Genomic DNA, 13069 nt, shown 5'->3' with positions numbered 1-13069 from the left:
TTATTATGTGTTTCTCTGAGATAAAACATTTTAGTTTACATACATTTTTCTTCTTCTACAGACACCGGCCGTGGACTGAAGTACACAGAGGACCAATTCAGGACACATTTAATGAGTTTTGTATGTTTCTTTAATATAGCAAAAAATGTGTCAAGTTTCAAAACATTCCCAGTGTATTATTCATTGCTGCTATTTTAAACACCAAAAAAGCCAGACTAAAAGGATTGGAATAACTCCACTGAACAGATAGCGCCTGCTTCTATGATCCAAATGTTTCGTTCATTAATGCAGATTGAGAAATTAACAGAAAATGCTTTATTGGTTTGTTTTATTAAAACACTGTAAATAAGGTAATTATACTCTTCATGTGTTAATAAATGTACAAAATACAGTTCTAGCGTTAAATACTACACAGCCACTGTACATCCACCTGTCAAGTTTCCATTCATACATCTCATCCAGCTCAGCACAGTTATCTCTAAGGGTGGAGGTTATACTGCAATATAACCATTCATACTCGCAGTACCATCCTATTATTTCTCTAGTGTCATATACAAGTACCAGGAAAGGTAACAACAGAGCTACATGTGAGATTAACAGCACAGCTTCCATAAATATGTACAAAAATATGAACGTCAGTGTCAACACAACAGACACAACATACGTGACTCGGCCGTGTTAGGTCTTCAGATGTAGCATTTGTAGAAAACGTCCACAGTTTTTGGTTTCACGATAAAGTGTTTTTTTTAGTTCTTTTTATGAAGGAACTTCATTTTATTTCCTGAAAAAAAAAAAAAGATTAAACTTTGGTGTATCAGGTTGTTATGATTGATATGCCTTTTCTTAAAACAAGATTGATACTTAGGCCGCGTGTTCACCAAAGTGTTTTTAGCAAGCTGAAAACGCCAGACACACTATAGCTGCAGGTGCTTGAGAGCGGTGCAGCAGGGTATTTTTTTTCCGTTACTAGTATCTGATTTTGGATATAGTCATCTGGTTGAGACATTCTAATGAACAGCAGAATATGGCAGCGCTCAGCGTAAAATAGACCCTAAGCGGCTTGTCACGCTGCTGAGGTTTTTAAATATGCGGCGCTACTAAAGAAAAACGCTTTGGTGGACACATGGCCTTACATATGTTAGTGTCACATAAATGCTGCGCTGTACTCACCTAAACCCTTCAGAAATTTGTTGACTCCACTCTGTTCTGTGTCTGGTAACTCCTCCAGATACTGTTCCACTCTCTGCTCAAATAGACCTGATAAATAAATAAATAAATAAATAAATAAATAAATAAATAAATAAATAAATAAATAATGCCCATTATTATTTTTTAAAATATTTTTAGCTTCTGTCAAAAGCATTGTTTTTGGTGACCAGAAGGTGGCAGTAAAGATCTGACTTAAACATAATACCCCTCCACTCTATCTCAAAAAGACCCACACAAATAGAGTATAATTATGCTGGGTATGGGTTTCAAATTACACTTATAATGGCCTGAAGCTAATAGGACATCATGTTTTATGAGAAGCCATTTTCTTTAATTGACCAAGGACGATGTACCTTTGGCCCTATACTTCCTCAACTCCTTATCCTGGATGAATCCAGCAAACATCTGAGACTCCATGAAGACACCCAGGAATCGGCGGATGCTCTTAGAAGCCACCGACTTGCGGAAGGCTTCTCGCTGGAAGATGCGCTCCCCTCTTTCGCCCTGGGTAAGAAACAGGGAATAGTGGCCAATGGTCTCCAGGAAAAAGCGGATGAAGGCCTCCGACACCACACTGTTCAAAGAGGTGGTGCATTCTGTGAAAGAGGGGATATCAGAAAGGTTAATTTTCACCGTCACCGTGTGTATGTTAGGACCCCCTCGAAAACGAGATGGTACATCTCAAGGGGTTAATCCTACTAATAAATTCAAATATCCTAGAGCAACTAAACTGGCCATTTCTAATTTTATCAAGCACCGACAAAAAAATATTAATCTAAGATGAGATACAGTTCATGTTCATGGTGGAGAAAAAAAAAATAATAGGAAATTAAACAGTGAAGCCATATGTTCTGCTTTACAGTCAGAGCATATATGCAAATAGCCAGTGAGTCCATTGAAAACAGATGGGCAAGGCCACAACGTCAGGCTTTTCACCTTCATCTGATTCGCTGTCGGAGTCTTGATTGATGATGTCGTTTCTCTGTTCGAGAGATTGCTCCAGAGCAGCTTGCAGTTTGCGTGGTAATAGAGAGGCCTCGTCATCCATCTATATACAGGAAGAGTACGAAGATTAACATTGTAACAACGTTCAGTGATTCATAACATGACACAGCCCGCTTGTTTATATTGCGCTTGTTCTCAGATCTTAATGACAACACGCAATTAGCTGCACTACAGCCATGGGGGAGTTTGTGCCAAACCTTTCGGGGAGAGATTGTTAATGGACGAACCTGTCTGATGAAGCGGTCCGTTCCAAGATCGACCATTAAGGCCTGAAACATAAAGAAAAAACGGTCTCAATTAGGTTAGGTGCGCCATGTTTAATTTCAGTAAAATTTCAACGGAAATTATGTAATTGACTGGTCGACTAATCTGACAAATCCCCAGAAGATTTATTCACACCAAGGACGATTACTGTAAAGATAGCGCTAAAGATTCAGTACTAAAAATCGTTCTCAGTATTAAAGAATAGCAGATTTCACACCACAGCTATAACGATATAGAGAAACAATATTGTTGGAATCACTTTCTGAACAATTTTATCCGATTTGTCAGCCAATCAGAATCCATCCTGCTGTAACGAGCTCGAGCATTTAAAGCGGCAGACAAACACGCTCGTAGAATAAACAGAATGATATCGTCCGCTGGTGTGGACGCTAATATAGTTATCTTTATAGTTATCGTTCTTGGTGTGAACGGGCTTTTACACTTTATTTTAAGGTGACATAGTTACATTGTATTTACTCAAATAAGTACAGAGTAATGAACTACATGTACTTACTATAGGGTTATGGTTTGGTTTATGGTTAGTTACTTGTAATTATGCATAATTCACTGTTATTACTATAGTAAGTACATGTAGTAATGTGTAACTACGACACCTTAAAATAAAGTGTTACCAAAGTTGCACATCCAGGTTTGAATGTGATTCTTATGTATTAAAAGTACCTGTAAACATGACAGGAGACAAAAATCATAAGAAAAGCTTGGCGTGTACTAGCAACTACAAATTTAATGGTATTCTATTCGTTAGGATATTGATATAGGATCTGTTGTCGTCAAGTAAGTTTCATTCATAATGTTTCAGCTTTAGTATTATCCCTCAAAAGCAGTAATATAACAAGCCTATATGCAAGCTTAATTGTTATGCCAGTTTGACATGACATGTTTCACTTTCAAAAATAACGTATCATTTTTAAAAAATGAACAGTAACATGAAACTAATTTGAATATAGACTTTGTACAGATATAAAGCAAAACATAAATGTACCAATAAGTACAAATAAATAAAAAATAATGTAAATGACTAGTATTTCCAATATCGTTAATCTCAACTGGCTGAAACATTGAGTTGCATCATTCTGTTTAATCACACTGTATTCAGTTGCAATATTTCCTGAAGTTGATCCACAACAGATGGAGCTTGACACCCATTTAAAAACACAGTGTTAAAAATGACAAGTACCACAAATTGGTGCGCTTCCAGATGTTTTCCCTGCAAAGGGTCAGCCCTCATGGCCATTACAAGTCCACTTATGTCCAAAGTGCAATTTGAAAAAACGTACTGAAGACGACTCCTGCCAAACGCACTAAATGCCAAAGACACAGTAGCTGGCACTGTCTTGTGGGCAGTTGGGAACAACAACACTCTCCCAGTTGGGAAAGTTTAGAGGGGAGAAGACAACAGCTTGGCCAGGAATGCTGAGCTAGGCTTATGAAGCTGACGCCACATTAAAGGCTCATACACAAAAATTGGCCTGTGTTTTGGGCATGTTATTGTACTTAGCATGTTTCTCACTCTTTCCAGCATCATTCTGAACCTGGGAAAATGACTTTAGCCCCATATTCACTTCAAGAAAACATGAGGGCTCAATATTCAGGCAGCTTATTAGAGTAAGAGCATAATTGAACTGTTAAGGAGAGCTGCCAGTGTGACCATATTCACAGGAATGCAAAGTCACAATCAGGGAAACATCTCTCAGAATAGTAACCTCCAAACGTGAGGGGAAATGATTGAATCTTGAAAGATAATCTTGAATTATTCTAGAATTAGCGGGGTTATTTTGTTAAGGAGTGCATCTGTATATAAATTAAAAATAATTTAAACAAATTTACATTCTTTTTTTTGAGGGGATGTCTAATGTTATTTCATGTATTCTGACCTATTTACACTGTTAAAAAATTGAATTCTCATGGTAAACATGGCCAAAGTTTTCAAAAATGAGTTGGGTGTATTCCAAATACACTCCTTCAAAACTCGTATACATTTCAGAAAGTTTTTTCTGAGTATGGTCCTGTATGACGTCATAAAAAAAATTTCCACTGCCGGCTCAGTGGTTCATGTAGGTTGTCTACAAACCGGAAGGTTGATGGTTCAATCCCCGGTTCCACCTGACCAAGTGTCGAGGTGTCCATGAGCAAGACACCTAACCCGACGAGCTGGATGGCGCCTTGCATGGCTGACACCGCCGTCGGTGTATGAATGGGTGAATGTGAGGTAATGCCATTTAAAGATACCATTACCATTTACCATAAAGGGCGGAATTCCTTATATAAGCACTTCTCCCATGTGCACGTCAACAGGAGCGAAAGCAAGAGCTTCACCAACGAGCTTCGTTCAGGTTAGGGAAGCCACTGTCACTAAAGAAGTGGGCTTTTGGTTGTGAGGGAAAGATAACCTTGTTCGGCTTCCCAAAGAACTCAGCGTTAAAGGAAACGCATTTTGTTTTTCCGGAGCAGCAACGGAGCTTGGCTGTTTACTGGTAAATCTGATAAAACTAAGACTCTTCCGAGATATGAATGATGCAATACTACTCTCTAGGTACTCAAGATTAACATGAGATTAGCAGAAACTATGTGTTATTCACCCTTTAAGATTTCTTTTGAGTGTTAAACTTTTTTTTAGGGCTAAAAAAGTGTTTTTAGGGCTAAACTACTTGTTACAAGAACCAACCCAAACCTCTTTCAGTTTTATGACTAAAATAATTATCATGATTTTATTATGAAATAAAAATATTAAATATTTTGTCAAAATTTTATTTACTAGTATTTACTAGTATGAATTTATGTATTTGTGCACAAACTGCATGAGCTATCTCCCTGAATCTAATGACAGTTTTTCAGACAAACATATTTCATGTTGTACACACTTGACAAAGTGTCCTATTACAAAAAAACTGACAACACCATAGCTGTTGCAATGTTTGTGACAAGACATATCAAGTGTTGGGGTAGTGTTCACACCTCTTCAACTGGTAGTTCCTTGAGCTTTGGCAGTGAGCTGGACAGAATACCCACTAGGAAAGGCGTGGGACAGCAGACAATGTCCACCATGGAGGTGGGCAGCACAGGGATGAAGGTGTGCTGCCAGGAGAACGGGTAGAGCAAAGCCACCACCGCATGAACACAGCTGGAAAGAGTACTGTAGGGAAAGAGAGAAGCACACAGTCAATCACCAAGCTTTTACAAAATCTCACACACTTTCTTAGCAAATCCTGTTCTGGAAAAAGTATATTGAGCCCAGATTTTCCAGGTTTATTTTGGCTTTAGCGAGGGGACAATGGAATCTGTGATTATGAGAGCAACAAAAGAAAACATCCAGTGGCATTCAATAGACTCCTGTATGTCGTTGACATTGTGCCAGCGGCATTCAAGACATCAGCTACATAAAACCCCATGGAGAACACAGAGGAAAAAAAACATGATAAAAGGTTATAGGAATCACTGTACTTTACACTGTACACATACATTAAACACTACATATTCTGCTCTCAAATGGTTGACATAACGTGTATTTTTTACTACACTACTGTTCAAAAGATTGGGGTCAGAATATTTTTTAAGAAATGTAATACTCTGCAGCAAGGATGCATTACACTGCTCAGAAGTAACAGTAAAACATTTATAAAGTAAAAATAAATACTGTCCTCATAAAATTTGTATTCATCAAATCAAATCGTAAAAAAAAAATCAGCATATCAGCATATTAGAAAGATTTCTGAAGGAACATTGAAGACTGATGCTGAAAATTCAGCTTTGCCTTCATAGTAATGAGTATAAAATAATCAGTTATTTTAAATTGTGAAAAAACATTTCACAATATAACTGCTAGTACTGTGTTTAAAAAAATGCAGCCTTTTGTGAGCATTTGACTTCTTTCAAAAACTGTAATGACCAAAATGATAAAAAATGTACAACCCCAAACTTTTGAATGGTAGTGTACATGAATTTGCAAGGTGAATGACATGAATGAATGACATTTCCCCAGGTAGCAGAAGGGGAGAATCTAAACATGCTAACGTGTCTAACATTACCATAGAAAATCATTTTGATTAATATAGTTTATAAACAAACAAATACATGTACAGAAATGCACTTGGAAATCTATGGGGCAACTGTTTTATGAAGAAACAAGCAGAGGGGAAAAAATACAAATTACATACTGTCAAAACTTTACCAGTAAATCAATCGAAATGTTCCAAAACAAAGAATATAATGTTCCCACAAGACAATCAGCAAATCAGTGTTTGTGTGTGTGTGTGGTTTGTTATTAAAAATGGTATCTCGTCTACAATACCACATCACCCATTGTACATGGAACAGGCAGCACGTAAGTCTTTGTATCTTCAGGGTGATATGGTGAAGATGATATCATGATGGACTACCACACTGTAACCACACACGCTCATTCTCATTCAAAAATCACGTTTGTAAATCATGCTCCTCAGAGCCTTAAACTACTGTGACATCAAAACAGCCGTGAGATGTTACAGCTAAGGCTAAGCACAAAGTCACAAATACCATTGTGGCCTTCTCACGGTCCCAAGCTTGTTGATAGTGGCTGACCCTCCTTTCTCTAACTCTCATTTCTTTTTGTCCCATCCACCACACAAGCCCACGTATACAGAGGCCGAGAAAATAAACCATCAGAAACACACTGACTCCAGCCATGAATTAGAGAGGATCAGGACTGAACCCAGTGATACAATTTGGTATGCGAACAGTAAACTAAATATAATTGCAGCTCCAAAAGTGCTCAGTTGTGCGTCTAAAAGAGAGACAAATATCAGTTTGCCCTTTTCAAATCAAAATATTGAATTTCATGGGCTGTGTTTAAAACACTCTAGGTGGTGTCTGAATGTCTGTGTGTGAGCCTGCATCCTGCACTCTGGCATGTTCACACTGGGAACAGGGAGAAGCAGATTTAAAAAAAACTAGCCAAAGGCGAGACAGGCAGATTCTGATAGCTGATACCTGGAATTTCAGCATAACGGAGTCCTCAGAGGCAAGTACTCCTGGGAAAAGTTGAAGACAGAACTTTAGACCTGTCCAAACACTGTTCTATGCTGCCCAAATCCTCCAGGAACCAAATAACCTGGATAACGGGTTGTGCTAAAACTGCTGCAAGCTAGTGACTGACTCTTGCCTGGACCGGACCGTCATACAGAGCTGGTATGCACACAAAAGCAGTCTACAAACCAACCAAATTAAATATCCTTTACACTGAACAAAAGATACAAGAGATATTATATTGTATATTGTACTATAACTGCTATTATAAGTCCATTTGAGAACTTTATTATTGCTGATCAATTCAAGGATGATAACTATAACGACAATGATAAATATATAGTTATAAAAATCATTATAAATTTAAAAGAATAGGAGATTCCCCACACCACAATAATAATGACTATGGCACAGAGAAAAAAATAACACTGATCCAGTGGAAACCAAAAACTGCTAGAATGTGTTGTCTGTTGTGAGCAATGTGAGTTAGCCCTAAAAAGAATAATTTGCAACAGAAGCAGCTCAAGGGTGAAAATTCAAGATCCTAATCTGTGCAAAAATACATATGCTTTCATTTAACCATCCAAACTGAACTGGATAGATTCTAAACAATATTGCATCTTTCATAACTCCTAAAAAAGAATGGCAATGTTGGATGGCTGGCTGGCTGGCCTTTGGAAAGAGAGACTTGAAAGTAATTTTATATATTTAACGAGAGCTTCTGCATGTTTAACCACTGGTGACGTCCGGTATGTGGATGTAAAAGGCTGCAAAAATGCAAGGTTTATGCAAAAGTTGATGTAAAGTTTATGTTCCCACCATTATGCAATATATTGAAGCATATTCCTGTGATAATAAAAGAACAGAAAGAAGAAAAAATACCTAGAACTTTCAGCTAGGTAGGACATAAGACAGATATTGTAAAATGGCCAGGTTATTTAAACAAAAGTCAACCTTTTTTGATCTATTCAAACTTCATGTTTTTTGGCTTGTTTATTTCCGAAACTAGCCACACAAAAGTCTCTGGCCAACTTGGCAATACTGTATTACATTCACCTAAAGGCCTTCCGTCTCCTTTTCTTTTCAACTTGTCTGGGACACAGAACATTTTTTTTCCACCTGGCTCTCTGTGTGCTCTGATTAATTCAAAAACAACATTCACTTACTAGAGGAAGACGTCTACAGCTACACCAAAAGTTGCACACAATGTACCCATGAAAAAGGAAGTAATTTGAAAATGACAAAACCAGACAACACATCCGAGAGTTTAACTCGATCCTTCCTGTCATTTTATAACCACGCAGAATGCCAGTATCATTATACAGAAATTTCAGTAGGAACAATTACAATTAAAACTAATGCTTAAAAAACTAACGCATTATTGCTTATTCTTTTATGTAATATTGGGTGATTAAAGCAATCAAAGCTGCTCCCCCCCAGAGAAACTCACTCAGCAGCATGATTGAATATCAGTGTCTGGTTTGGGCAGAGGAGCTCCCTAGACAATCACAAAGCTAATGGAAAAGTTTATGATTCGAAAACAATTACTTTCTGTGCCACGAGAAATAGGATGGTTTAAGCTTCACAGAGCACCTATGCAGTGTGGAAAGGGGTAAAACACAAATGCACGTGAAATCCCAAAGAAAGCATTGCCTAACATGAAGTGAGTTTTCTTTCTGTCAGATCCTAAGCAGCAAATGTATGTTACAAGCTACCGAAGCATACATCATACACTGTTGGCAGGCATTTTTTGGAAATGGATTGCAGTGGCCATTCTCAGGAGAGCTGCAGCAATGTCCTTGATGTGGGAGAAAGGAGAGTTTTCTACCTTAGCCTAGCGTTGCCCATAATCCACCTAAGGTTGCTGGGCAACACAGCTAGGTCTGGACCAAATCCCATCAATCCACCTATCCTGTTTTGAACAGAGCCAAGCCCATGGAATGTCAATACTTGGCTTAACAGAATAATATGTTGTAACTAGAGCTCTATCTATTATGATAATGGGTGTGATTCAAACCCATTCACAAAGAGCGGTTTTGAAAAGCGTACTTTGAACGACAACAGAGAACATACTGCTTTTGTTTCTCTGATTCAAAGAAAAAACATGTTTTGCTATTCTGAGTCAAATATTCTTAGGTATGTGAACTAAACCATTGGTGTACCATGTAAGAAGGTTATATCTTGATTTTACCTAGATTTTAACACATGCTACAAGGTCAATAACACCAAGTGTGTTCACATACACAGAAAATATATATATATATACTTTTTACAAACGTACTTTCTGACACGAAGGCCCCCCATTTAAGATACAATATTTCCCCCAGTATTTCTGCTATAATTCTAACGAAGTTAAATCTTTTTTAAAACTAGAACTGCGGCCAACTTGGAAGTTTGCTGAGGCCCCCTAGAGGGTCCTGGCCCACTAATTGAGAATGCCTGGATTAACATGCATACATGTTGGATGAAGTCAAGCTACAATGGCATAACCATAGTCCAACTTCGAAAAAGCCATACAGGTATGATTTTATTCGGACTAAGTGTTGATGTCATTACAAAAATACAAATTATTCATACTTTTGAAATGCATGAAAATGAAGCTTATGCGCAAGTTCTGGCAGGAAGATGCAATGTTACGTCACTTATCACATTCAGACCTATCCAATCAAGTCATAATTCTCAGAGTATAAAAGATCGGTAATTAACACATGTCTGAGTTCACAGATGCTGACGCCAGCATTGCCTCCATCCTCCCCACCACCACCAGGTCGGTCCCTGTCTATACCTCCCGGGGGTCGGCTGCTTCCCTGCCTTCATCTTCAGGCAGGAAATGCAGAGTCCGTTACCCTCGTGACGAGCGCTACGGACGGGGCCTACGCCAAAGAACCTCTAATTAATACTTGCTGGTCTGCTAATAAACTTGTGGTGTTATCATACTTTATCTGGTCTCCCGAGTCTTCATGGTAGAAGTGCACTTATTGACTGAATCAACCGGAAACTGTACAAATGAGCTTGTCCTAATAACTTTTGTAACTAAGTAACAACCGTCACCCTGTGACAATATGGCCACCAATTAGAGAGAAACACGCGCAGTCACTCACACAGGAAGTGCATTCCTTCCTTCACAGTAACTGCCCACCCCACATCACCCGCTGCTGTTTGTTTAAACTGGCTGATGATTTGTGGAGATTAAGCTTTCACAAATAACCTACTCCCTAATGACCCCCCATGCCCGGCCACAAGCTTCCGTGACCAAGCACGAAGGCTCGGAGGGGGGTGAAGAAACCTCCGGGGACCATAACATCCCTAACAGAACCAAAGCCCAGTCTCTGGCCTGACCCACTTCTGCATTTAGATCAGCAGGGACTCCTGGGAGTTTAGCCCAGTGTTAGAGGGTGTGGTCAAATATGCCTCCTCTGATGAATTTAGCAGTGGCCTGCATGGAGCAGCCGTTGGGTCACCCTTTAACCAAAACCGCAGTGAAGGCTGCTATTTACCAAATGCACTGTTTGGACACTGACAGACAAAACTGAATTGGGCCCGAAAACAGCCATTTTCTGCCCAGATAAGCCAAGACAGATTGGTTGGAACATTCGGACAGATACTATGATTGGTATTCCATTCAGAATCCCCATGGTCACTGACAAATATGGAATGATGTTTTCCTAAACTTTGTCCTCTTATATTGTGATGATTACTGAGATTGAATTTCTAACTTGAGAACTGAGAAAGGAATAGGTCTGAGAAAACAAAGACTACAGCAACAAAAATCACCAACAGGAGGAGAAAAACCATGACCTAAAAAGATAAAATTCTTTTATTTGTAGCAGATGTTATTTTACAGGCTCTGAATGAGCAGACGGAAAACTGGAAGTGACACTGCACATCAGTGAAGAAAGAGGTTATTGAGAACATCTGCTGTTAGGCCACACTCAGACTGCTGTTGTCACAGTGGTCAGCTTGTCTTAGAAACACATAACCATTTGGGAGGACTGTTTGACCATGTTTGGGCTGAAAAAGCAAGAACTTTCTCATGGGAATGAAGAGTGTGTTACATGAGATGATATGCTGCCTACACTTGACGGTTCATATTCATTGGCTCAAAGGCTGTCGTCGCATGATAACTCAGACACTTGAGCTAACACACAAGGGTTTCTCACCTCAGCTTGTCAGCCACAAAGATGACCCTTCGCTCCAGCAACAGAGAGGCAAAAACACGTACCACCTGTCGTACACTCAGGCAGTTGAACAGACTTTCAAAGTCCACATGCTCTAGTCTGGAGTCCATAGGCCTCCGTAACTCAATCACCTGTGGAAAAGAAAACACTGCATTAAACCAAGGAGCAATATGCATGCTGTTAAGAAAATTGAAAATATTACTATTGGCTAAAATTGTCCCCCCCTCCCCGTCCCCATGCATACAGCAGAAAAGGTCATTTTGGAGGCAGAGAAACGTATTACATTTTGCTGAAAGATCTTACACATCTTAAACATACACTAATGAATCGTGCACAATAGGACCAGAGACATTTATGACGGAAGTATGTTTTGCCATGTAGGCCATCATTCTCCAGCAAAAATGTTATGAATTTATGGCTATTTCCTCTATAATAATAGTAATAAAAACTGTATAATTTCCAGCAAATATTGCAACTTTTCGATGTAAAGAAAACTTAACATTTGATTATTGATAAATAAATGAAATCCAGTTATCATTAATAATAATACATATATTTAATAATAATTATATTTTTTATTATATAATATAAAAAACATACACTGAGAATTCAATATGTAAAATTATTCATTTAATGTATTATTTTAAATGTTAATTCTTTAAAAAAAGGAATAATAATGAATTATTTTGTGCTGGCAGTTAAAAGTCCTTACTGTTGAACCCTGAATAGAGTCAGTTTTAATATCATGTATTCTTTAAAGATTTTCACCCCTCTGGTGCAAATCAAGTTTTTAATGTTGTTTATATCTATGTGGTGTTTTTAAAACACAAACCATGAGCAAATTCATCCGTCAACACCATTGCTGAGTATTTTCTCCTAAAAACTGCAGTGAAACAAAGCCAGTCTCTAAAACGCGGTTTGAAATTGTAGAGTTCAATTCAAGCTATTTTAAAGCATGAAGAAATTATTTTCACAGGAAAAAAAATATAATTTATAATATATCATTTTGGTGATCAAAGGTGAGTTTTAATGCATAAAACTATTGACTACAGGGGGGTTTCGATCTCAGATTTGCTTCATAAGTGTTGAATAAACGTGTACTAATTTAACACAGCAGTCTAAATTATAGGAGAAAAGGATCTAACCTCATTTCCTGCTCCAGGCAGGAAGGTTTTGACTTTTATGGTTTTGCCTGGTGCTGGGAAAGGAGATTCCATCACACTCCTCATGAAAGGATACACCAAAGCAGCCGAGATCCCTCTCCTCCTCTCCACTTCATCAAGGATCTGTAACAAATTAAAGCCAAATTAGCTGATTAGGAGAACACACCAGAGCTAACAGGCATTACATGTAGATTGTGACACTGCTGGACTACAGACTTATACACTAGA

The 13069-nt window shown here is 38.3% G+C and overlaps 1 protein-coding gene across 5 annotated transcripts in view; it reads right to left on the bottom strand.

Moving 5' to 3' along the window:
* Positions 1-112: 112 nt before the first annotated feature.
* dennd2b (DENN domain containing 2B) overlaps positions 113-13069 on the bottom strand; it is a 63001-nt gene continuing 50044 nt past the window's right edge. For 3 of the 5 annotated variants that reach the window (XM_079810830.1, XM_079810829.1, XM_079810831.1), the window contains 8 exons: positions 12824-12964; positions 11661-11809; positions 5455-5632; positions 2442-2483; positions 2146-2257; positions 1563-1805; positions 1171-1257; positions 113-781 (listed from right to left, as the gene is read on the bottom strand). In XM_079810830.1, coding sequence (XP_079666956.1) covers positions 747-781; positions 1171-1257; positions 1563-1805; positions 2146-2257; positions 2442-2483; positions 5455-5632; positions 11661-11809; positions 12824-12964 — 987 coding nt within the window. In that variant the 3' untranslated portion in view covers positions 113-746. The remainder of the gene's footprint in view (positions 782-1170; positions 1258-1562; positions 1806-2145; positions 2258-2441; positions 2484-5454; positions 5633-11660; positions 11810-12823; positions 12965-13069) is intronic. The other 2 variants (XR_013816075.1, XR_013816076.1) reach the window with 1 other exon arrangement.

This window comes from Gobio gobio (genome assembly GCF_949357685.1).
Source record: "Gobio gobio genome assembly, chromosome: 2".
In the NCBI taxonomy this organism is placed as follows: Eukaryota; Metazoa; Chordata; class Actinopteri; order Cypriniformes; family Gobionidae; genus Gobio; species Gobio gobio.
The sequence above is the reverse complement of the archived record's forward strand: the minus strand, read 5'-3'. Positions and strand labels throughout refer to the sequence as shown.